Genomic DNA, 24,522 nt, shown 5'->3' with positions numbered 1-24,522 from the left:
CTTTTTCGCCTTTAAGAGCAACAATATTCTTGTTTCTTTCTAGAAAATAAAAAGGGGTGGGGGGGAGACAGCGAAGAAAGCCATGGAATAAATTTAGGAGAATAAATGGAGCCAAAAGGAAAAGGGGATTTTCCTGAAAATTGGGATTTATTCCTGCACGGTACATTCCGATGCAAGCAATGGCTTGACTTCCTTTCTCTATATTCAAATATGGGCAAGTGGTGCTTTCCCTCCTCTCTCGGGATAGCACCTGCTGTCTCCTTGCACGGATCGATTGCCGCCTGGTCGCCTTGATTCTTCGGTCATCGGGCAAGCCGAGGGCAGCCCATCCTACGTACCTTCATAACATACACAGCCTCCAATACCCACCCAAGCCCCAAGCAGCTTTCGTGGGGATTTGCAGTTAGTCGCTCAGACGGCCTTTCCCTGTTTTCCAGGCGCATCGGAAATCCTACCATGGCGGTAAAAGGATCCTTGGGCGTCTGAACGCCCCGTGCCATAATAGAATAAGAACATCAGAGTTGGAAGGGACCTTGGAGGTCTTCAAGGCCAAGCCCAACCCCCTGCCATCATCGCTTCTTTCAGGTTTCCTTTCTAGTAATAGGAAGCTGGCGTTAAGCAGGCCGTTAAAGTCGGAGCGAAAGACGTCCTCGGCCTTCTTCGTCGTAGAATTTGAGCAGGTGGGGCGGAGAGGCCGCTGCGCCGATCGGCCGAATCCGCCCGTCGGCCTCGCTCCGGGTTGAAGCGGCCTAGGATGAGGCCACTTCGGCTTTGCAAGCGCAGCCAGACTGCGGCCATCTCCTTGCTCTCCGCGCGCAGTCTTCAAGCAATCTCGAGGGGGTAAAGAAAGATACCGGACCAAGGGCAGAAAAACCTGGAGAGCGTCCTTTCGAAGCCCTGGAGCTCGAACCGAAGGCGACCAACTACTGCTAACGCGCCTAATGCTGCTAGGCCGGGAAGGCCCCTCCCAGGTTGTCCCGACCTTAGGGATTCCCTTTGTCTTCTCTCCTGCCCTGCAGGCTAAAGCGAATACAATTGTTGTTAAGAAAGGCCTTTGAGAGACCCTTCTCCTTTACTCGTAAGAGTAATAGGAGTAAAGGAGTAGATGAAGGATCTCTCAAAGGCCTTTCCTTTCCAGAATAAATTAGAATGAATTATTAGGGTTGGTTGTACTATCAGCCAGATGTGTAGATTTGATTGATTGATTTGGTATTTTTATCCACCTGAGATAAGCAGGTGTTGTTTGGGGCTGTTAAAGATTATCACAGGATGTGTGACCTGTTCCAGGTAAAGCTGCTTTTCTGCAATTGACTTGTGGTTATTTGTCAGTGCTGATAGCGTTCAAATGGTGCTCCAGTTGTTTTGAGATTGCACCCAAAACGCTTACTACCAGTGCTACTACCTTTCTTTTCTTTTAGTACTTTCTATTTCTATTTGAATTTTGTTATCTTCAGTTCTTTCTCTTCTGTTCTATTGTCTCCTGGTACTGTCATGGCTACTATCCAGACTTTTTGTCTGTCTTATCAAGGATTGTTAAGTCTGAGGTGTCAGATGGTTGTCTTTTTGAACTCTAATGTCTCAGAGCCCTTTTGCATACTGTATTTTGTATTACTTTGTCTACTTCTCCAGTTCTTTGTGGACAAATGGTATTTCTTGCAGATAATCCAGTACACTGTTGTTTGTACTCCTATATGTGAATATCATGTAGCAATTATAGCCCCTTGTTTCTGACACAGCTAGGCATTTCCTCTGTGTGCTGTCTTCTCAGTTCTGGATTTATGAACATCTTAGGCTTGATCTTGTGCAACCAAAATTACTCCTCTGTCTATTTCTCAAACTTTTCAGCTCCTAATGATTGCCATGTGTTGTTGATATATGTTTTGTTTGGTTTTTTTATTTCATGTGTTGCCCATATAATAAAATGTTTTTTCAAAAGGCAATTGGACTGTTTTTTCTTGACGAAGAAGAAAATGTTTCCCTTTTCATCCAAGAAGCTTCATCAGTTCTGATGGTGGGGGATGAAAAGATAGTTGAGACTGGATGGTAGGGGTGGATGGAAGGATAGGTTCTAATAGGATGGTAGTATACGAACAACTCCTGGACCCCACAACCTTCATAAATACAGGAAAGTTGCCAAGCCACCAAATTTGATCATGTGGCCACAGGAATGCTGCAATGGTTATAAGTGTGAAAATGGTCATAAGTCACTTTTTTCAGTGCCATTGTAATTTTGAACAGTCAGTAAGTAAGTGGCTGTAAGTCGAGCACTACCTGTAATTGAGCCCAGAATTATGGTCATAAGTCATAGTTGTCATTTAGCGGGTCACCTTGTGACCAGGCCTGATTTTATGACCTTATTTCTGGCAGTCATTAAATGTGTCAGTTTTCTCCAATGGCAATTTTGCTAGAAACAAAGTAAATGCCAGAAATTGGCAAAAAAATGCCAGTTTCAAAGTCATGTGATGGAGGGATTCTCTGCAAACAGCTGTAAAATACAAGTAGTTGTAAATCACTTAAAATGCAATCATATGACCACAGGAGATGTATGATGCAGCCATTGGAACTTCAAAATGGGTCATAAGTAGCGCTGAGGAGGTCTGTTATAACTTCATTGGTTACCAAGCAGGAACTGTAACTGGAGCCATGCTGTACATTAATTGATTTTTTTCTTGCAATGAGCTGGTATTTATATTTGATATTACATGCAGGCTTCTTTTAATATTTGTGCTAGCTATTTCTTTGGAACAAGTTTCTATGCATGCAAGTTTCTTATTTTGTTGTCTTTGTGTTGTGCTAGGTGCTCATTTATTCTTTGTTTCAATTCCTCTTGTTTATTAGTTAGAAGGCTTTGTTTTTTCTGAGTAGGCAGAGAAGAGATGCCTGGTTTGAGAATAAAAATGAGTCAGTAGCAATGCTGGCTTCCTCTACTGCTGACTCCCCCGTAGTTTACCTTTAAGCAGGCCTGACAAACTGGTGGCCCACAGTGCCAGATGAGTCATACACAGGTCATGCCCATGCCAGCTCCGCAAAGGCAAAAAAATGTTGCGATATATCACAATACGTCACGTATACAGTCTGAATTACTTTTGGTAAGGTTTGGATTTATGTACCCTGGGTAGATCTTTGTAGTTCTTCCAATTCTGCTTCTGTGAATACTTTGTTTCATATTATAAATTGCCATTGATATGCTATCCTCTATTATCTTTTTTATTCAGAATATTGTTCTTCTTAGAACTGGTACATTTTTTTGCAGTATCCTTTATCACTAGACTTGATTTGTAAATCATTGTTCCCCCACCCCTCCCAATCTTTGTGTATTTGGGATGGGAAAGTAACTTTTCTACTGATAGTTCTGCTGTTGCTGACCTCATTTGCTCAGCCAACAGGCCTCAGTTCCATAGCCTAATTGTCACCAGATGTCCAGAACTCCAACATCTGATGTGATTCTTCTTGACCTGGCAATGACTGATCCAATATGGGTTTCTATAAATTACATCTCACCCTGATCTGGTTGAGGGGCTTCCATGCTCTGAGGTTGCAATTAGGCAAATCTCATCAAAGAAACTTATCTTTTTATTATTATCATCATTATCACCATTATCTTCATCAACACAATTCCACTATTTCTAGGATGCTGAAGAGGTCATCGAAATGTCTCCACTTGATAAATACCCACTGGAACCCACAGCCAGAGGGGCATTTCAACTGCAGGCTCCTTGCAACACCTCAGAAGAGCCTCCTAGCTTCCAGCAGATTGACCTATCCATGTTTGATGAAGTGGTAAGCCGTGCTATATTTTTACTTGTGGACTTCTGGGGTGTAATAAGATGGAAGAGAACATCTAGTTTCACACATGAAAAGGGTTGCTTTGCAAGCCACAATTTTCCTTTTTTCCTATAATCTCCTTAAATCCTTTGTCCATAATGTCTTTTATATTTTGAAAGAATAAGTCCATCTCTTGTACAATTCCACTCATTCTTATTTTGTTTTTGTTTTTTTAAAAAGAGAAAAATTGATTTTTATTCAACAGTCCAAGAACTATTTATTCAGTCTTTCAATTACCCTTCGAGGAGTACACTAGTCCCATTTCTTTATGTCTCATAAATTAACAATCAGTTCCATTTAAGTAATCCCAGAGGTTATCAAAAGCTCCTTTGTGTCCTCTTTACAAGTTCAATCCTCTACTACAGTAATGGCTCACCTTTTTGGTGTCAAGTGCCCAAAGCGTGCGCACAACCTCAAAATACAATGTGAGCACCCCCTGTGCATGCACCCCTCCCCTCCCCATACAGATGTGCTCCGCCCCTCACCCATTATTGGTTTCCAGGTTGGTGCAGGAGGCATTCCAGGCCCAAAACTGGGCATGGGGTGGGGGAACTTGCGCGGCACCCCAGGGTCCCGTTTTGGCTTCCAAGTTGGTGCAGGAGGCCTTCCAGGCTCAAATGGGGTACGATGGGTGCTCTCAATGTGAGCGCCCCCACACATGCATACCTCCCCAGCGCATTCATGGCAGAGACCTGAAAAACCAACTGGCCAGCGGGAAATGCACACATATGCATGGTGGAGCTTGGCTGGGGCGACAGCTGGCGTGCCTGCAGAGACGGCTCTGTGTGCCACCTGTGCGACACATGCTATAGGTTTGCCATCATGGCTCTAATATAATATTCTTTTCTTAAACTTTTTTTTAAAATTTTCCATAACCACTCTTACATCATTAATCTTACAGTGTGTCATCTGGGTTCAATCTTTGTGTCATCATATTTAACAGTTACATCATTTTAAATCTATTTTTAGCTTACCTTTACCTTTATATTTCAATTGCCTTTTGATTCAACTCCTCCCCTGTTATTCTGCATTCTTTCCCAAATTATTCAATTTTCTGTTTCTTTTTGTCTGTATTGATTTTCTATCCAGTGATAAAAACATTCAGATATCTTATAATACTCTGATTCTTCCTTCTCTTTAATTGCCAGCGTTAATCTGTTCATTTCCGTAGTCTAATATTTTTTTAATTATCTCTTTCTCTGAGGGAATTTTTTCCATTTTCCAATTTTGTGCAAATACAATTCTAGCTGCAGTTATTACATGAATAATTAAATATATATTTTCTTTACTATATTTCTCTGGTAAAATACCCAACAAAAACAGTTCCAGCTTTAAAAATATAGTGCTGTATCATCCGAATTTTTGCCCAATATTTTTATTCCTCTGCACATGTCCACATGATGTGATAATATGATCCCGGTGTCTGGTGACACTTCCAACACTTGATTGATTTGTCTTTAAATCTTTTTGCCAATCTTTCCAGTGGCATACCTCATCTATAAAACATTTTATACAAATTCTCTTTATATGCTGTTACCATTGTTAATTTATAATTCCTTTCCCATAATTGCTGCCACTTCTCAAGTTCTATTGTATATCCAAAAAAAATTGCCCATGCTATCATTGTTTCTTTTACTTCTTCTTCTAACTTAACACAAAGTAAATAATTATATAATTTTTAATCATTCTCTCTTCTGTTCCTGTGAGTATTTCATCCAATTCTGTCAACTCCAAATAAAAACCATAAGGCTTTGCATCTTTTTCATATCTCAATTGTATTTTCAACTTTGTAAACCAAACCATATCTATCCCTTGTTTTCTAACTCTTGTTTCCTTTTTAATTCTCCTTTTTCTGATAAAATATCTTTAATGATATTTTCCATCTTAATAAAGTTTGGATGTATCAATGCTTCCATTGTCAAAAGTCACATTGGAATCTTTAAATAATGTTTTCATCTCACTCTTTCCCAAACTAACAATAGAGCATTTCTTACGTAATGCCTTTGAAAATAACTATGTATCTTGTTTTTTCCATACCACAAAAACGCATGCCAACCTAGTTGTAGATCATGTCCCTCCAGTGTCAATAAACTTGTTTTCCTCAATGTAATCCAGTCTTTCATCCATGACAGTGCTGCTGCTTGATAATATGTTTCCCAATTTGGGAGTCCAAACCCTCCTCTAATTCTTCCATCTTGTAGCATTTTGATATTAATTCTTACTTTTTTCCCTTGCTATATAAATTTCACTATTATTTTATTAAGAGTTTCAAAATATTTTTTCTCTAACTTTATCGATATTGTTTGAAATTGAAACAACAATCTTGGGAATATTAATTGTTAATATTAATATCTTAATTGTCACTATTTTACCCATTAATGATAATTGTAGATTTTTCCATTTCTCCAAGTCTAACTCAATTTGCCTTTTCAATTTAAAATAATTATCTTCTTTAATTGTGCATCTTACTGTTAATTGAATTCCTAAATATTTACCTTCTTAACTGTCTGAATGTCTAACTTTTGTGTCAACTCTCTTTTCTGTTTTTCTGTAATATTTTTTACCAGTAGTTTCAATTTATCTTTCTTTATTTTAAGTCCTGCCACTTTTCCACATTCTTCTATTTATTCTACTAGTTTCGGTCCAGATTCTAGTGGATCTTCCAAAATAAACACTAAATCATCTGCAAATGCCTGTAATTTGTATTCTTCTTTCTTAATTCTCATCCCTTAACGGACATCCCTATCTTGTAGCTTTCATAATATTAACCTTCTCTGACATGTCTCCATTTACTATTACCTTTGCTACTTGTTTTTTGTAAATTGTTTTAATCATATTTATAAATCTGTCCCCAAAATCCATAGCTTGTAATTGCATTATTATAATATGCCAGTTCACATTGTCAAACGCCTTCTGCGCATCTAAGAACATCAACGCCATTTGTTTTCCAGGATGTGATTTGTAATATTCCAAAGTGTTCAAGACTATTCTCATGTTATCTCTGATCCGCTTGTTCGGTAGGAAACCATTTTGGTCTGTATCTATAAATTCATTCAAGAGTCTCTTTAGTCTTTTTGCCATTATTGATGCAAATATTTTATCATCCACATTCAACAAAGAGATCGGTCTGTAATTTTTAATTTGTTGTAGCTCTGTATTTTCTTTCAGTATCAGCGGAATATATGCCTCACTCCATGAGTCTGGTATCTTTGCTTCTATCAAAAGAGCATTAAATACTTCTAACAATATATTACTTATCACATCTTGTAGTGTTTTATATAGTTCTGTTGAGAGTCCATCTGGTCCTGGTGTTTTCCCATTTTCTTGTTTTTTAATTCCCTCTGTTATTTCCATCATTGTTCTCCTTTCTTCAAATGCCTTTTTAAATTTCTCTGGTATTTTAGGTAATTCAGCTTTTTCTAAATATTGTTTTATCTTTTCTTCTGGAACTTCTTGTTTATATAGTTTTTCATAATATTTCTGCACAATTCTTTTCCTTGTTCCGACAGCATAATATTACTTTCTCATCACTCAGTTGATTGATTAGCTTTTTCTCTCTCTTTTTTTCATTTTATATGCCAACCATCTTCCAGGTTTATTTGCATTCTCAAAAAAAAAGTTTTGTCTAGAAGTCTTTATTTTAAGTGTCAGATTCTCTTCTTCAATTAAGTTCAATTTATGTTTAATCAAGTCCATTTGATTTTTGATTCCTTTGTTTTGTATATCTTTCTGAAATTCTTCCTCTAATTTCTTGCACTCTTCTTCCAGTTCCTTCTGGTTTTGTGTTTTCTTTCTGTTCCTTTTTCCCACCTATGTCATTGCCAACCCTTGAATATATGCTATTGCTGTATCCCACACATTTTGTAATGAAGTATCTTATTTTTTATTTTCTCTAAAAAAGAAAATCATTTCCTTTTCCATATATTGTTGAAATTCCTTTTCATTTAATATTGTTTGGTTTAATGCCCATCTTGATCTTTTTTCCTTCCCTTCCAAGTCATTGTAAGTGGATTATGGTCTGCCCATGTACCTACTTCAATATTTTTATCTTGTATATTAGCTACTATATCTGTTGACATCCACATCATATCTATTCTGGGCCATGACATATGCCTATTTGAATAGAACGTATACTACTGTTTTTTCAGGTATCTTCCGCTCCAAGCATCTTGGAGACTTAATTTCTCAGCCATTGCAAAAAAAAAAAGCGCCTTTGGAAGAGTTTTTCTTACTTTCTTATTTTTCTTTGTGGTTTTGTAATCAAGATCCACATCTATTATTGCATTAAAGTCACCAATGATATAAATGTTCTCATATTCCATTTATGTTGTTTTCTAATGTGTACTTCTTGTAAGCATATTATATCCTTTTTTTAAATTTATCTAAATTAGAAAAAAATCTTTTCCTTTTTATTACCGAGTTTAGTCCATTTATATTTATCGATATGATTTTTAGTTCTTCTTCCATGATTTACTTATTAGTGGGTTTGGCTGATCTAGTCACTCTTGTCTCTCTTTGTTCTTTAATCTTTTTTGCTCTGGCCCCCTCTCTTATTGCTCGCTCTTCTCGTTCCTTTGATGTCTCTCTTATTTGTTTATCTTTCCCTCCTGTGGTGTCCTCCTGTCTTCTAACCTCTCTTTCTTCTCTCAGTCTCTCCTCCTCCTGAAGTCCAAAGTATTGATCATAGAATAATTCCATTTTGTCTAATCTGTGTCTTTGTTCCTGCCAGTTTACTAGTATTCCTTCCGGTGTCAACCATCTGAAACTCACTCCTTTTTTGATCAAGCATTTTGTCAAAAATTGATACTCTTTTCTTAAGTCTCTAACTCTTCTTGGAATCTGCTTCAACAACAGTATTTCTTTAATAATAATAATAATAAATAATAATAATAAATATTTATTTCTTAGCCGCACCTTCTCCCGAAGGACTCGGGGCGGCGTACAACAAAACATATAAAATACATATCTGGACAAGACATATATATAACAAAGACGTATATAAGACGTGTACAAGGAGGAGGTAAGCTGATAGATAAAAACAATTAAAATCACAATATTTAAAAACCCCAATAAAATTCAATTAAATTACACTAATAAAAAACCCGTCAGGAGCGATATAGTTATATCATGATTGAGCCAGGCCGGCTGCTTGGAATAGGTGGGTCTTGAGCTTTATTCGGAAGGAGCGGAGGTCAGAAGTAGTCCTAATATCCAGGGGGAGGTCATTCCACAGGGCTGGGCCCGCCACAGAGAAGGCTCTACTCCTAGGCGCCGCCCCTCGACACTGTCTGGTGGATGGCACCTGGAGGAGTCCCTCTCTGTGCGAGCGAATTGGTCGCAGGGATGTATGGGGCAGAATACGATCCCGCAAGTAACTAGGTCCTGAGCCATGGAGCGCTTTAAAGATCGTTATCAAAACCTTGAAACGCACCCGATAGACCACAGGAAGCCAGTGCAGCTCGCGCAGGAAAGGTGTCACATGGGAGTACCTAGTACTCCCCATAATTACCCGCGCGGCTGCATTCTGGACCAACTGTAGTCTCCGGGTGCATTTCAAGGGAAGCCCCATGTAGAGAGCGTTACAGTAGTCCAGGCGAGATGTCACCAGCGCATGAGTGACTGTGCATAAGGCGTCCCGGTCCAGTAGGTGGCGCAATTGGCGCACCAGGCGAACCTGGTGGAACGCCCCCCTTGCCACGGCTGTCACATGGTCATCCATGGACAGCCGGGCATCCAGGAGGACGCCCAAATTGCGCACCCGCTCCACGGGGGCAAGTTGAACGCCCCCGATGGCCAAAGATGGAATTAATTGGCTGAACCGGGGAGCCGGTACCCACAGCCACTCAGTCTTGGAGGGGTTGAGTTTGAGTCGGTTGCCATCCATCCAGACCCGTACGGCTTCCACACACCGGGACATCACTTCAACGGCCTCGTTGGGGTGGTTCGGGGTGGAAATGTACAGCTGAGTATCATCAGCGTACAGATGATATCCCACCCCGAAACCACGGATGATCTCACCCAGCGGCTTCATATATGTGTTGAACAGGAGTGGCGAGAGGACCGACCCCTGTGGTACCCCACAAGTAAGGGGGCTTAGGGTCGACCTCTCTTCCCCTGCCAACACGCGTTGCGTCCGGCCGGAAAGGTAGGAGCCGAACCACCGCAGAACGGTGCCCCGGACCCCCAACCCCTCCAGCCGGCGCAACAGGATACCATGGTCGATGGTATCAAAAGCCGCCGAGAGGTCTAATAGGACCAGGATAGAGGAACAACCCCTATCTCTGGCCCTCCAGAGATCATCCACCAACGCGACCAAGGCCGTCTCCGTGCTGTGCCCGGGGCGGAAGCCGGACTGGCGCGGGTCTAGATAATCATCTTCCTCCAGATGTCGTGGAAACTGGTAAGCCACCACACTCTCTACAACCTTTGCCAAAAAGGGAAGGTTGGAGACCGGACGATAATTGGCCAGCTCCATAGGGTCCAGGGAAGGCTTCTTGAGCAAGGGTCTCACCACCGCCTCTTTCAAGGCGGCCGGAAGAGACCCCTCACTCAACGAAGCGTTCACTAGGCCCAGGAGCCAGTCTCGTGTAACCTCCCAGGATGCCAGTACAAGCCAGGAGGGGCACGGGTCCAATAAACATGTGGTGGGTCGCAGTCGTCCATGCATTCTGTCCAAATCCTCGATGGCAACCAAGTCAAACTCCTCCCAGATCGATTCCTCAAGACTCGCCACGGACATCTCCATTGGACCACGGACAGGGACCCAATCCTTCCGGATTTGAGCGATTTTATCCTGCAGATATTTCCCAAATTCCTCTGCCCTGCCCTGTAAAGGGGCCTCCCGCGGCCTCTGAAATAAGAGGGAGCGGGACACCCAAAACAGGGTGGCAGGGCGGTTCTCTGCGGATGCAATGAGAGTGGCACAATATTGACGTTTGGCCACTCTCAATGCCACAAGGTACGTCCTTAAATGGGCTCGTGCCTGTGTTCGGTCAAATTCGGAATGGGAGGATTTCCAACGACTCTCTAGGCGTCTCTTGCGGCATTTCATCACCCTTAGCTCCTCGGTAAACCAAGGGGCCAGGGTGGATCGTTGCCGCCGGAGAGGCTGCAAAGGCGCCACCCGGTTCAAGGCCCCAGTAGTCGCATTATTCCACGCGACCACCAGGTCCTCTACCCGGGGGCGGGTCAGGGTTACATATCTGGTTCCATCAGGCGCCTGGGGCGGAACCATCTAGTGCTTTCCAGTTCCGCCTCCCCGCAGCGGGAGGTAGCACCAGGGAAGTCAAGTCGAAGGAGTGTGTGATCTGACCATGACAGGGGAGTGATGGTTAAGTCCCCTCCTCCCAGATCACTCAACCACTGGCCAGAGACAAAAACAAGGTCCAGGCTGTGTCCTCCCTCGTGTGTCGGGCCCTGAATCAATTGAGTCAGGTCCATGGCTGTCATGGAAGCCATGAACTCCCGAACCCCCTCGGATGCCTCTCCCACCGATGGCAGGTTAAAATCCCCCATCACTAAAAGTTTGGGGGTCTCAACCGCCACCGATGCGATCAGCTCGAGGAGTTCAGGCAGGGCCGCTGATGTATAGCGAGGAGCCAGGTATACGATCAGCAGGCCCAACTGTCTCCCAGGGCCCCATTTCACAACAAGGGATTCTCATCCGGACGTCTGTGGCACAGTGCACTCCCTCGGCTCCAAATCCTCCCGAATAATCGCTGCTACCCCACCGCCCCTTCCCTGGGCCCGGGGCTGGTGAAATGCACGGTAGCCCTTTGCCCTTATATTTTATTGGATTGTTTCTTACTGTCTGCAAAATCTCTGTTCTTGTTTCTTTCTTGATTAATCTTACATGGACCTACCTGGATAAATTATATCTCATTGCATATCTAGTATGCACTCTAAATATTTCATCAATACCTTTTAACATCTTATCTTTGTTTTCTTCCAAAGCCTCCACCAACCGCTCTGCCATTATTTCAGCTAGGTTCTCCCCTTTCTCTTCTTCCGTATTTTGAAATCTCAGATAATAAATTGCTCTATCCATTTCTAAAGAAATAATTATTTTTCCTTTATTTTGTCTGCTATTGTTAGTCTGTAATCTAACTCTTCCACTCTTTTCTCTGTTGACTCTGCCTTTTCTTCCACCTTTTGTATTTGTTGTTTGTTTTGCTCCTTTAACACAGTGGTGAATTTCAAAAATTTTTAGAACCTATTCTGTAGGTGTGGCCTGTTTTGTGGGAGTGACTTGGTGGTCATGTGACCAGGTGGGAGTGGCTTGGTGGTAATGTGACCAGGTGGGAGTAATTTGGCAGTCGAGTGACTGAGTGGGAGTGGCTTGGCAGTTATGTGACCGGGTGGGAGTAGCTTGGCAGTCATTTGACTGGGTGGGAATGGCCAAGTTGATGTCATTGAATTCTTTGCCCCAAAGAATGACCTACAAAAAGAAGATATAAAAAAGGAAATTTATTATTTTGTGCACTTACTACTTAATAAGAATAAAATAAGTACACAAAACAATAAAACGGCTACTTACAGAGGAAATATGGCTGTCCTTGCCGGTCTTTAACATTACTGACCCTCTTACACATACACTTCCAGCCCCTCTGCCTCTTCCTGGATTCACTCAGACGTTTTTAAAGCTCACAGCCTGTGTACAGCACACACTCTTCCAGCCCCTCTGCCTCTTCCCTCTTCCTGGATTCACTCAGATGTTTTTAAAGCTCACAGCCTGTGTACAGCACACACTCTTCTAGCCCCTCTGCCTCTTCCCTCTTCCTGGATTCACTCAGACACTTTTGAAAGAGTGGAAGAGTACACAGGTTGTGAGTTTTAAAAACGTCGGAGTGAATTCAGGAAGAGGAAAGAGGCAGAGAAGATGGAAGTATGTGCGTGTGCACAGGCTGTGAGTTTTAAAAATGTCTTGTGTGTGCACAGGCTGTGACTTTTAAAAACATCTGAGTGAATCCAGGAAGAGGGAAGAGGCGGGGGGGAAGTGTGTGTGCTGTGTACAGGCTGTGAGTTTTGAAAACATCTGAGTGAATCCATGAAGAGGCAGAGGGGCTGGAAGAGTGTGTTCCTATAATATCTTCCAGGCCCTCTGCCTCTTCCCTCTTCCTGGATTCACTCAGACATTTTTTTAATTTTTTGAATAAAAACAAACAAAATCATCCTCCATATATTGCTATCCTCATACCTCATCCTTCATATGACTATAATTGTTTTAATGTTTAACGTAAGATATTATCTTGGATCAATCAGGTACTTTGCGATGTCCCTGAGATCAGCAACACGTACTCTTTTTTTTTTTTCAATTTATAGACCGCCCCCTCTCACCGAAGGGACTCAGGGCGGTGTACAGACAGCAGCTAAAAACCATGTACACAATAAATAATCTTAAATACCCCTAAAAACAGATTAAATGTTAGGCTGTACAATAATAAAAATTAAAAAGCAACCTAAAAAACCTACCCCTAAAAATTTAAAATACAGGCTAGAAAGATTAAAGATTAAAGCTACGGTTAGGCCAGGCCAGCTAAGTGGAACAGGTGGGTCTTAAGTTTCTTGCAGAAGGAGCGGAGATCGGTGGTTATTCTGATGTCGGTGGGGAGGTCATTCCAGAGGGTCGGGCCCATCACAGAGAAGGCCCTACTCCTGGGTGTCGCCCGCTGGCACTGCCTAGTGGACGGCACCCGGAGGAGTCCCTCTCTGTGAGAGCGAATCGGCCGCAGGGATGTATGGGGTAGGATGCGATCCCGCAGATACCTAGGTCCTGTGCCATGGAGCGCTTTAAAGATGATAGTCAACACCTTGAAACGCACCCGAAAAGCCACAGGTAGTCAGTGCAGCCCGCGCAGGAGAGGTGTTACATGGGAGTACCTAGTACCTCCCATGATTGCCCGCGCGGCCGCATTCTGGACCAGCTGCAGCCTTCGGGTGCATCTCAAGGGAAGCCCCATGTAGAGAGCATTGCAATAGTCCAGTCGGGACGTCACTAGCGCATGGGTGACTGTGTGAAGGGCGTCCCGGTCCAATAGGGGACGCAATTGGTGCACCAGGCAAACCTGGTGGAACGCCCCCTTTGCCACGGCTGTCACTTGGTCATCCATTGACAGCCGGGCATCCAGGAGGACGCCCAAATTGCGTGCCCGCTCCACGGGGGCCAGTGGTTCGCCCCCGATGGCCAGTGATGGAACCCACTGGTTGAACCGGGGCACCGGTAACCACAGCCACTCCGTCTTGGAGGGGTTGAGCTTGAGTCTGTTACTTCCCATCCAGACCCTGTCACAGTCTCTTTGTTTAGGTCCAGATGGACTGTCCAGCAGCAAAAGTGTCGACTGCTATCTCGCCATTATATTACAGAGGAGGGAGCACACATCCACTCCCACCTCCTCTCTTTGTGCCGTTTTCTCCTCTCTTACTTAATTCAAGGAGTTTTAAAAAGGAAACATTTATTTTAAAGTATAACAAGTCTTTCACCCAGATGAGTCACACTCTCATTACTTCCTCTTTTCCCTTGTGGCCAAGCCAGCTTCTCAACGGCTCCCAATGGCTGTTTTCACAGTCGCCAGGTTGAGAGGCTTCTTCCAGCCAAACCAGGGAATTTGCGCTTTCCCTGTGCTCACTGGCTTCTGCCTCTCTTGTTCACCGTCTCTACGGGATGGTTTCAGTCTAAAAAGAAACCACCGCCACCGACGGCCATGATAACGACGATCCCACAGGAGTCCCTGAGGTGATTTTCCCTTTCGTCAGTAGGTGGCACTCTCAACTTAAATTTCAATATTGCCACTAATCAATCGTTCTTTTCTTTTGATTATAGCACGATCATTAAAGCAGAATAAGTTTGGTAAGTAAACGATTCCAGCATTTTAAAATGTCTTACCAGTACCATTTCTCCCAATTTAAGAGTCTAGTTTTCTGTATCTTTCCAAATTTATTATTTTTCTCTCCCACGTCCCTCACTTCCAGTCTGGTAAATTCTCAGAATGCTTGGCAGCCACTTTTAAAGATAGTTCTGAGAAAATAGTTCTAAATTGTTCCTTGGAGTTAACTTTAAAGAAAAATCCTCTCCCCCCCCCACCCCCGAACCAGCCACTATTCACCTGCTTCGCTCCAGCACCAGTCTTAGATGGTCATTGGTTGTCACAGTTTTGTGGCAGCCATCTTTAGCTGCCTCTTCTTGCCATGGTTGAGAGGGAAAATAAACCCCAGGGTTCCAGGAGAGCTGTGCCTCTCCTCGACCTCACAGGGTGTCCCTCTTTGCTTCACCACCCCTCCAAGGTGGTCTTAGCCCCTCATGGAGCCCACAAACAGGAAGAGTTCAGCACGAGATGGAGCTCCATCCTGCGTCTGAGAGATACCGTGACATACTGTGACATCAACCAGAAATCCCACAATGCTGCATTCTAACCACTGTGCCACCACAGCTCATAATGGATTCAGTGGGCTTTTCCTTTAAGGAGACAAGCATTAGATTGGTGCACTGGTGGGATTCAATTTTTTTTTACTAGTGATTCTGTGGGCATGGCTTAGTGGGTGTGGCAGGGGAAGGATACTGTAAAATCCCCATTCCCTCACCACTCCAGGGGAAGGTTACCAGAAAATCCTCATTTCCTCCCAATCAGCTGGGACTTGGGAGGCAGAGAATAGATGGAGGTGGGGCCAGTTAGAGGTGGTATTTACTGGTTCTCCGAACTATTCAAAACTTCTGCTACCGGCTCTCCAGAACTGGTCAGAACCTGCTGAATACCACCTCTGGATTGGTGTGTAAGACACACACCCATTCCCTTCTTTCCAAGTTCCTAAGGGCATTCCCCTTGTACCTCTAGTGATATTGAACTGCGAAACCTATCATTCCCATACGAGATGTCAGAGTTGCAGTATGACACATCAGTGTAACTCCTAACTTAATTTGAAAGTTATGGTTTTTATTAAATTAAATGTATATGCTGCCCATCTCACTGTTGCAGTTTCTCATAGGACCAGAATTTCTGGATCTCTGACATTAAAAGTCCCAGCATTTCTGTAACTCTATTTTAATTAATGAAAACTGGTGTGATTAAGATGCTGGGTAGGAACAGGGAGATCCAAGTTCTAGTTGTCCTTTAGCATTGAAGCTGGCTGGATAGCTGTCTATCAGCCTTATTCTGGGAAGTCAGAAAATATTTATTCACCAACCTATCCTGAACCAGTGAAGTAGATTATAGTCCATAATGTTCAAATATCCTGCAGTTAATCGTTTCAGGCTGATTCCATTCTGTTTCAATCAGTTGTTAGGAGCCTGCCTGGAAAGTGAGGATGCTTTGATCTCATCGAGCCAAAACTGCCGACCAGGTACACAAGGTGCAGAGGACCCAGCTTTCTTGAATAAACACAACTGATGAAATAAACACACCACTTTAGAGCCAAACAAAAGAATCATGTTATGGCTTAGCATATGCATACTAGCTAGATCAAAAGGTCAATTCAAAGGCATACAAAAGCCCATATTGTTTTGCATCTGTACTTACGTTTGCATAATAAAAAAATTAAAAATTAAAAAGTACTTAGTAAAGTATTTCAGAATTAATAAAATGAGCACTAATTACTAGTAAAGTTGCTAGTATTACTAAAATGTTCTCAGAAACTGCACTAGTTCATTCAAAAACAGGAGTCTTGAATCTTAGAGACTGACCCATTTATGATTCTGATTATAGAATTCTATGGATTGCAGCCTATTTCATCATACGGTATGTGTGTTCTGAGAAAAAATTTAAGTCAGCCTTAGTACTTCATCATTAAGACAGAGCTCTGAAGAAAACTTTAAGAGCTGGAGTTGTGACAAAGTCATGTTATAATCACCAAAATTGACTTGAAAATCTGTCTCACCGTTGGGTTCATTCCACATGCTAAATCTGTGACTTTGTGGTTAAGTTGAAAGCTGTTGTTATGGTTTGTGAACCATGGCTGATAGTTTCATATGTATAAACCTAGCGAATTTTGACATATACATATGTGAAAAGCATATAAATCATGGTTAAGCAAAGTACACTCGGATGTATTACATGAACAGGGCCACTGAGTTCAAGGCAACATACTCCAATTGGTTTGGATTATCACTCTTGCAGCTTTTAATGAACTTCCTCTTAATATTTCAAAATGGCTGAATATTTAGAAAACACAACAGCCATGTTGTTACTATTTTCCACCACCAGATAGAGTATCTTATTTCTCTTCTATTGTAACAGTATCTTACCATACTGTTGAAACAAGGGTGGAAACACAGGAAAAACTATTTCTCCCTCTTCTTCCCATAAAAATTTCACCTATTAATTTCCATTAGTTGATTTTCTGACGGCTAACAATACATCAAGACTAACCACTTTTATTAAAAAGCAAAAGATTTGGAACATTCATCAAAGCTTTTAATAGCATTGACTCGTGAGAAAAGATGCTACCAGACTCCTGATTTTTAGCCATAACAGACTAATATGGCTCTTTTTCTACAATGCTAACACAGGAGCTCAAACAGTTTTTTTTAAATTAGCAATTGTGATCAGGACTGTTTGTCCTCCTGCTTCACAGAAACATACATTATTTGCTGAGCCAATTATATTAGTGTAAGAGTGGCTACTGAGCTCATTTGCTGCTCCTTCTAGAGACACTTGATTCTTCGCTCACTCAGACTGGTGGATTTAGTGGATTTGCCTTGGGTCTGATCCAGCCCAGCAAGTCTTAGATTTCCTATCTGGAAGCAGAAGAGAAAAGCTTCTCAGAAGAGGACATGTGAAGGATGGAAGCTGGCTTTGGGATCTCATGAGTGAGATGTCTTGGGAAGCCTGTAACTACTATAACCAGACCTGTTTTGGAGGTGAAAGAAATAGATCAGATTTGCTCTGCAGTTAGGAACTTGCATTATCTGGGAATCTTCACCTTAGAGCAGCTCCCTGCCCCCCCAGCAGTGGAGATAAATATAAATATAGGAGGAAGTCATTTGCCCACATCCCCCACCCTTGGGCTCTGGAGTTAGTCATAGTACCAACTTTTAAAAATTCCTGACTTCTGTGAAAAGAAGCACCCTTGAATTTGACTAATTTCCTTCTGAGCCTCAGTTTAGACACATTGCTCTTGCAAGAAACTTTGATGAAAGTGGATCAATAGTTTTTAGCCCTGGAATCCCCCTGGCTCTCAGAAAAGATCAGATTAGCCCTATTCCTATCAAGCACCACGCTAACAGAGGGATGGCTCACAGGTTTACAGTAGCCCAGCCAATGTAGTTAGTTTAATCCCCTATGTCATGTGAACACAGGGATGTGTGTTCATTCTCAGGGAAGTGTGTTGTGCAAACAGACACATGTAGTTGCTCAGTACATCTACGGTCATGTGAAAAAGAAAGCACACCCTCTTTGAGTTCTATGGCTTTACACATCAGGACATAGTAAAAAAAAATCATCTGGTCCTTAGCAGTTTTTAAAATGAGGTAACAGATGAACAACAGCAGCTGACAATGTTATACTTGGTTTTCACCAAACGTGGCACTGCATTATGGCCAAACATCTCCACTTTGGTCTCATCTGTCCAAAGGTCAGTGTTGCAGAAGTCTTGTGATTTGTTCGGATGCAACCTGAGCCGTGCTGCCTTGCTGTTTTTCCAGAGAAGAGGCTTTCTCCTGGCAACCCCTCCAAACAAAAACCATACTTGTTCAGCCTTTTTCTAATTGTACTGTCATGAATTTGAATATTTAGCATGCCAATTATAGGGTCTGAGATGTAACTCTTGGATTTTTTGCAATTTCTCTGAACATTGCACAGTCTGATCTTGGGGTAAATTTTCTGGGACATCCACACCTGGGATGATTGCAACTGTCTTGAATGTTTTCCACTTCTGAATAATCTTAGTGACTGTGGAATAATGGACTTAAATTGTTTGGAAATGGCCTTATAACTCTTCCCAGATTGATGGGCGGCAACAGTTGCTTCTCTAAGATCATTGCCAATATTTCAACACAGTAACAGAGTTGGAAGGGACCTTGGGAGTCTTCTAATCCAACTCCCTGCCCAGGCAGGAAACCCTATTGTTAACACAACCTCAATGCTGGAGACCAGCTAACTCCTAAAATTTGGCTTTTATAGAGGAGGTCATGATGATGAATTGATGAAGGGCACTTGATTAGCAGCACCTCTTCATACCTATGGAAGCATATCTATGGAAGTAAAGGTGTACTTTTTCACACACAGCTTCTCCATTTTGGATTTTGTTTTGTAAAATACATGGTGCAATATGTCACCTGTTGTTGTTTATCCGAGATTATATTTAACCTGCTTTTAAGAACTGCTAAGGACCAGATGATTTTTATTATGTTCTGAACCCAAAGAGGATCTACTTACTTTTTCATATGACTGTAACTATTTGTTTATCTACTTTACACATTTGTCCATCTCCCTCACAGAGCAAATCTGGGTGGCGTTTAAGTAAAATATCAAAACATAAAAGCTGTGTATAAATAATATGTTAAAAGGTAATTAAAACAAGAGTAGTTAAAATTTGAAGTTAAAAAGGGGATGTTCAAGGAGCTACTCAAATAATCAGCCCCATGGCTGGGTGCTCCTCTCTTCCTGGACCCCCACCGGTCCAAATGCTTTAACAAATCAAATTGTTTCTTTGTTGGTTGAACAGGTAGCAAGCAAAAAAAAAAAAAAAACCTCCATATTTATGGAATTGGGAAGAAGGGGGACTTATAAGAATCAGAATTCACCTGCGGCTGGTGATGGGGAGCTTAGTTTTTACAGATCTTCGTGCAAGAGGGCATATGGATTTGAAAAAGAGCAGCCCTGCTGCGGTTTCCTGAGTGCAGAATAAAACCCGGGGGTGGGCGTGGATAGCGGGAGAGAGGGTACTTTTCAACTTACTCCGTTACAACCCCTCCGGGGGGGGGGGGAAGCCAGTTAGTGTCCCTCTGCTGCTGTTTCTAAAGGCGTGCCTATGGGGGGGGGTGGATGTAAGAGTTCAGCCAATCAGATCCGCCGTGTTCAAAATACCAAGCCCGCAGAGGAGGGGTGAGCAGTAGATCGCCCGATGGAGCCAACGTGCAGAAATGCTCCGTCCGAACGGCTAAGCCGAGCAGCCGCGGAAGGGAACGTAGCCGAACTGCGAAAGCTGCTGGACGAGGGCGTCGACCCGAACGGGCTAAACGTGTATGGCAGGACCGCGATTCAGGTAGAAATGCGCGCAGCGTGGACGGGGCTCGGCGGTATGCTGGGGGGAGGGGGCACTTCCCGTTTCCTCCGGAGGGTGTCATCTCCGAAGGGAGGGGAGCTCGAGTGAGCATCGAAGGGAAAGCTTTGGGAAACGTCGGTGGGGCGAGAGAAAATGGATACCAGGCTGTTAACGGGGCTTGCAGTGGTGTATTAACCATTAAGCAGATTAAGCGCGTTCTTAGGGCACCAGGTCCAAAGGGGGCACCACAAAGTTGAGAAAGAAAAAAAGCAAACCAATGAAGTATATACAGGTGTACAAAGGAGGTAGTGAGTCACCAAAATTTGTCATTGCTTAGGGCACCAGGGAGCCTTAATCCGCCCCTGGGAGTTTGGGAGTAATGTCTGCCAAGGGCAGTTGCGCAACCCTCTCGCTCTAGAACCCCTGAGCGCACCTAGATCGGAACTTGGACGGGACTTGAGAAATGAGGATAGATTTCTTGGCAATGAGAAATGATGATAGATGAGGAGGAAGGTAGCTACACTTAAAAGCTGGTAAGGAACCATCGTCTGAACGACGTTAGGTTTTGAACGATCTATTTCATTCCACGCTCGGGCTTTTTGCCCCTGCTTCCAAGTTTGGAAGACCAGAGGGAAGAAAAGCGATCCTAGAAGATTTCAACGCCACTATTTCTCTGAAGCAATTCCATCTATCCATGCCCCCAACTTTTTTTTCTTTTTCTTTTTCTTTTCCTCTTCCTTTTTTTCTTTCTTTCCTTTCCTTTCCTTTTGTATGCGAGCATGGTTCTCAAGTACTTCCACTTTGCGTGCGTTTTCCTCGTGCGTTTTCCTCGCGGATTTGGGATTTAAAACTGCGAAGTTGCGGGGGTCCTACAGTGGCGAACTCTGCTTCGCTGCACCTCCAACAAAGTGGCTGGATTCCTTGCAGGGTTTTTTTCGTTATTTGCTGAACTTCCAGTAACTTTCTACATGGGGATATGGGATAGGAAGCTCAACAAAACGTGAGCTTGGTTACGTTTGGGGGATTTAAAATGAGTGGGGAACCAGAGTTTTCCAAAAATTAAAAATCTTAGTCCTCAAAAGAAAAAAAAAAAAAAACAGTGAAAAATGACTGATTTTCCTTACAGTGCTGCATACCTGCATCTTAATCTTCGTTCCATATTTATCCCCCCACCCCCGGTTGTTGACAGTTCTACTTTGGCCCAAGTTCTATTTTTTCTTTTGAGCAGCGTCCTTCCCAAAATTCAGGATATATATTTTTTCGAATTTGTCATGAAAGTCAGGATGGTGTGGAGAAACCCGAGGAGTTTAACCCAATTTAATTTCCTGGTACTTTTGGAGTAAAAGCCTTCAAATGTAAGCCAGTGGATATCTTATAGATATACGTAGATAGATATCAGTTTACCGTCGCGAGGAACACGTGTAGGTATGCTTGTGTGGTCATGCGCCCACGTCTAGGAGGTCTTTCCAGTCAACTACTTGTTCTGGCATTCTTTTGTGTTTTTTTCACGGCAATTTCCCCCTTTATAAAGTACATACAATATTTGAAAATGATGTGTGCCTCATAACTGCTATTTAGAGGGAATGCCTGGATTTGAATAGAGAAACTGTCAATCAAGTCCCAAACGGGTGCAAAGGCCTTCTTGAACATCCTTGGAGGTTTATGATGGGACGATCAGGATTACTTTAGTTTAGCACTACAAACTATTGCTTCGAATAGCTAACCTGTGCCTATTGGGGGATGGGCCACAGTCCCTTAATCCATGACTATAAAAACATTGAGTTGTAATCCAAAATGCCAACAAAGTAATAGAGCCCCAATGCTCTATCTGTTGGCTGAGAAGTAAGACTTCCTCGTTTGGATCACTGCGGAAGTATAAATTGTCTTTATATTTTTATTGCCTTCTTGAACAAGTAACAGTATAGGTAATGCAAATCGTAATGCCTAGTGGCTTTTTCCCCACTGTCACATGCAGCCACAGCTTTAGTTTGGCCCATAGCCCTAGGGTTTGTTTGCTTTTTTCCCTGGTGGTCTCCCATCCATGTATTAATTAGTTCATTCCTACTTAGCTTTTGGAAGTCGGCCAAGATTGGTGCGATGATGTCTTTGTGTTGTGATCCCTGCGGTAAGGGCTACGTGAGTGTGAGTCAGTGTGTGAGAGCATCTTCTTGTCAAGCTCCTGCTTGTCAAGCTCCTGGATTTTCTTGTTATTCCAAAGATCATTCGGCCAAAACTATGGATTCTTTCCCTCCCTCCCCCAATAGAGATGCCGTAACTTCAAAATGAAGGGCTGAGTCAGGAAAGAGGTCAATTCGCAGCTGTCCCGGTTAAATCCATACTTTTTTTTTGCCTACTTAAGGCCAAAATCGGCTCCCGAGGACAAGCCCAAACCATGAGAGGAGAGTTGCCCCAGGGCTCGCCTAACAATGCCTTTCCTTTCTTTCCCCCTCCAGGTCATGAAACTGAGCAACCCACAAGTGGCTGAGCTGTTGCTGGAGAGAGGAGCAAATCCCAACGTGCCGGACCTTTCCACCGGGTCCCTGCCGGTCCATGACGCGGCCCGCGAGGGGTTTCTGGATACTTTGCAGGTACTGATCGCCGGCGGAGCTCGTCTGGACCTGCTGAACTACTACGGCCGTCTTCCTCTTGGCGAGGCTGCAGAAAATGGGCAGAACCACGTGGTCCATTTCCTCACCCAGCGACAGGGGGACAATGCTTAGAAGCGGAGGGCTCGGGGCGCTGCTGGTCGAGGACTTTGGCCTTCTCACCATTCCAGCCGATGCGCTTTTCCGCAGCGCTGCACTGCGCTGGCTCCTTTGCGTTCGCTAGTTTAGCTGGAGCAACATTTGAGGGAGGGGGTTGGCCGCCTCTGCGAGACAGCTTAAAAAAACTCGAGTGGGGTCACTTCAATTAGTTCCGCTTGCTAGAGGGAATAATTAAACCAAGCTTAATTGCAGGTTAGTTTAGTTATAAAATAGTCAACCGCAAGATAGTCCCAGCTGAAGAAGAGGCTCTATCCCGAGATTGCTGCCAGTGGACTTGGATTTTAAAAAACCCTCTTTCTTATCCAACAAGCCTTTCATTTCCACTTCCACTGTTTTCTTCCTTCTTCCGTCTGACCATACATTCCTCTGTTGACTGCACATGATTTTAAAAGAAATTTGGATTAAAAGTGAAGCATGCCCAGTCTATAAACTTGATTTTCTTGGGCAGAATAAAGAGAGTTTCAGAGCACAAAACAAGTGTGGGGATTGTATCCTAGCACAGTAACTATTTATCTGGCCCTTTAGATAACTCCCAGACAGATTGTAACACTTTTATTCTGTGTAACTCTGAAAGAAACTCCACTAAAATCTATTAGGGCGTGGACTTTAAGGGTAGGATTAATTTTTGTGTGCAAAGATATTAAAATCTAACAAAAAAAAAACCCCACCTGATCAATATCTCAGTGCTGAAATTCCAAAATCTGGCGCATTCTCTTACAAATATAACATTGAAGGGCAATCCTACATAGGCTTAAGCCTCACTGGAAACAATGTCTGACTTTCTCAGACTTTAACTTAATGAGTTAAAATGAGTTTGTGCAACACAAGGCAGAAACTAAATTGGTGGCCAAGTTTATAGTTCAGTCAATTAATATAACAAAAAAATAATTATATCCCAGCACATCTTCATAAAACTGTAGCAATAAAATATATCTTGCAAAGCCCTAATATGATGTTTTGTTTTGGCTGAAGTGGGATGATTTACCCATTGAGACTTAACACACAAAAAGGTATTCGAAAATGTCATGTGATAAGTAGTAATACTTCTATATTACTAAATTAGGAAATGCTAGGTTTTTCCCCAAGTGATAATCTAATAACAAAAATTGCTACCCATATTACTGCATACCTTAACTATTTGGACTCAAAGCATGTGCTAACAAACCATATATTACTGTTGTTGTATTCCAATGGCATTGCCTTTATGTTTTCAACTCTATTTTTTCTTATGTATTCTTATGTATTCTTATGCTTTGAGATCTTTTGACTGCTTTTCATAGAAGCATGCTTAACAAATAAATGCCCCGGCCTTAATTTGCATTACTTGTATTGATGTTAAGATTTTCCTTGTATTCCATAGAACACCCACAGGATATACAGTATAAAATGTGTTAAACTTTGTAATTCATTCCCATGAAAATGTTAAGAATCCACCAGCCGCCCTGGCAGAATACGGAAACAGTAACTTTCATGTTAGGATAGTTTTCAGCTGAATCAAGCAAGGATGGGGAAGAGATTTCAACCAACATAGAGTGTAACAAACTAGTACATCTATCTAATCTAGGTATGCTGGATTTTACATAAAGCATAGCAAGCTGGGGGCTAAACTGATGTCACAAAGTACTATACACACTTTTGAAAAGTTCTTGCACAGGTACACTGATAATTAATACAGAACAGATGAGATAATTTAAATATTCTAAAATAACATAATGCACCATTCTTTAACTTGGGTAAG

General features: G+C 42.5%; 1 protein-coding gene across 3 annotated transcripts in view; it reads left to right on the top strand.

The window, feature by feature from the left end:
• LOC309386977 (cyclin-dependent kinase 4 inhibitor B-like) overlaps positions 1–24,104 on the top strand; it is a 30,382-nt gene extending 6,278 nt beyond the window's left edge. Inside the window, exons 1-3 of one of the 3 annotated variants that reach the window (XM_081943009.1) lie at positions 752–971; positions 3,631–3,780; positions 22,473–24,104. In XM_081943009.1, the coding sequence (XP_081799135.1) occupies positions 942–971; positions 3,631–3,780; positions 22,473–22,739 (447 nt within the window). In that variant the 5' untranslated portion in view covers positions 752–941 and the 3' untranslated portion in view covers positions 22,740–24,104. Of the gene's footprint in view, positions 1–751; positions 972–1,117; positions 1,288–3,630; positions 3,781–22,472 lie in introns of those variants that run through there. The other 2 variants (XM_081943010.1, XM_081943008.1) reach the window with 2 other exon arrangements.
• Positions 24,105–24,522: the final 418 nt, after the last annotated feature.

Source organism: Natrix helvetica (genome assembly GCF_964273705.1).
Source record: "Natrix helvetica genome assembly, chromosome: 2".
NCBI lineage: Eukaryota > Metazoa > Chordata > Lepidosauria > Squamata > Natricidae > Natrix > Natrix helvetica.
The sequence above is the reverse complement of the archived record's forward strand: the minus strand, read 5'-3'. Positions and strand labels throughout refer to the sequence as shown.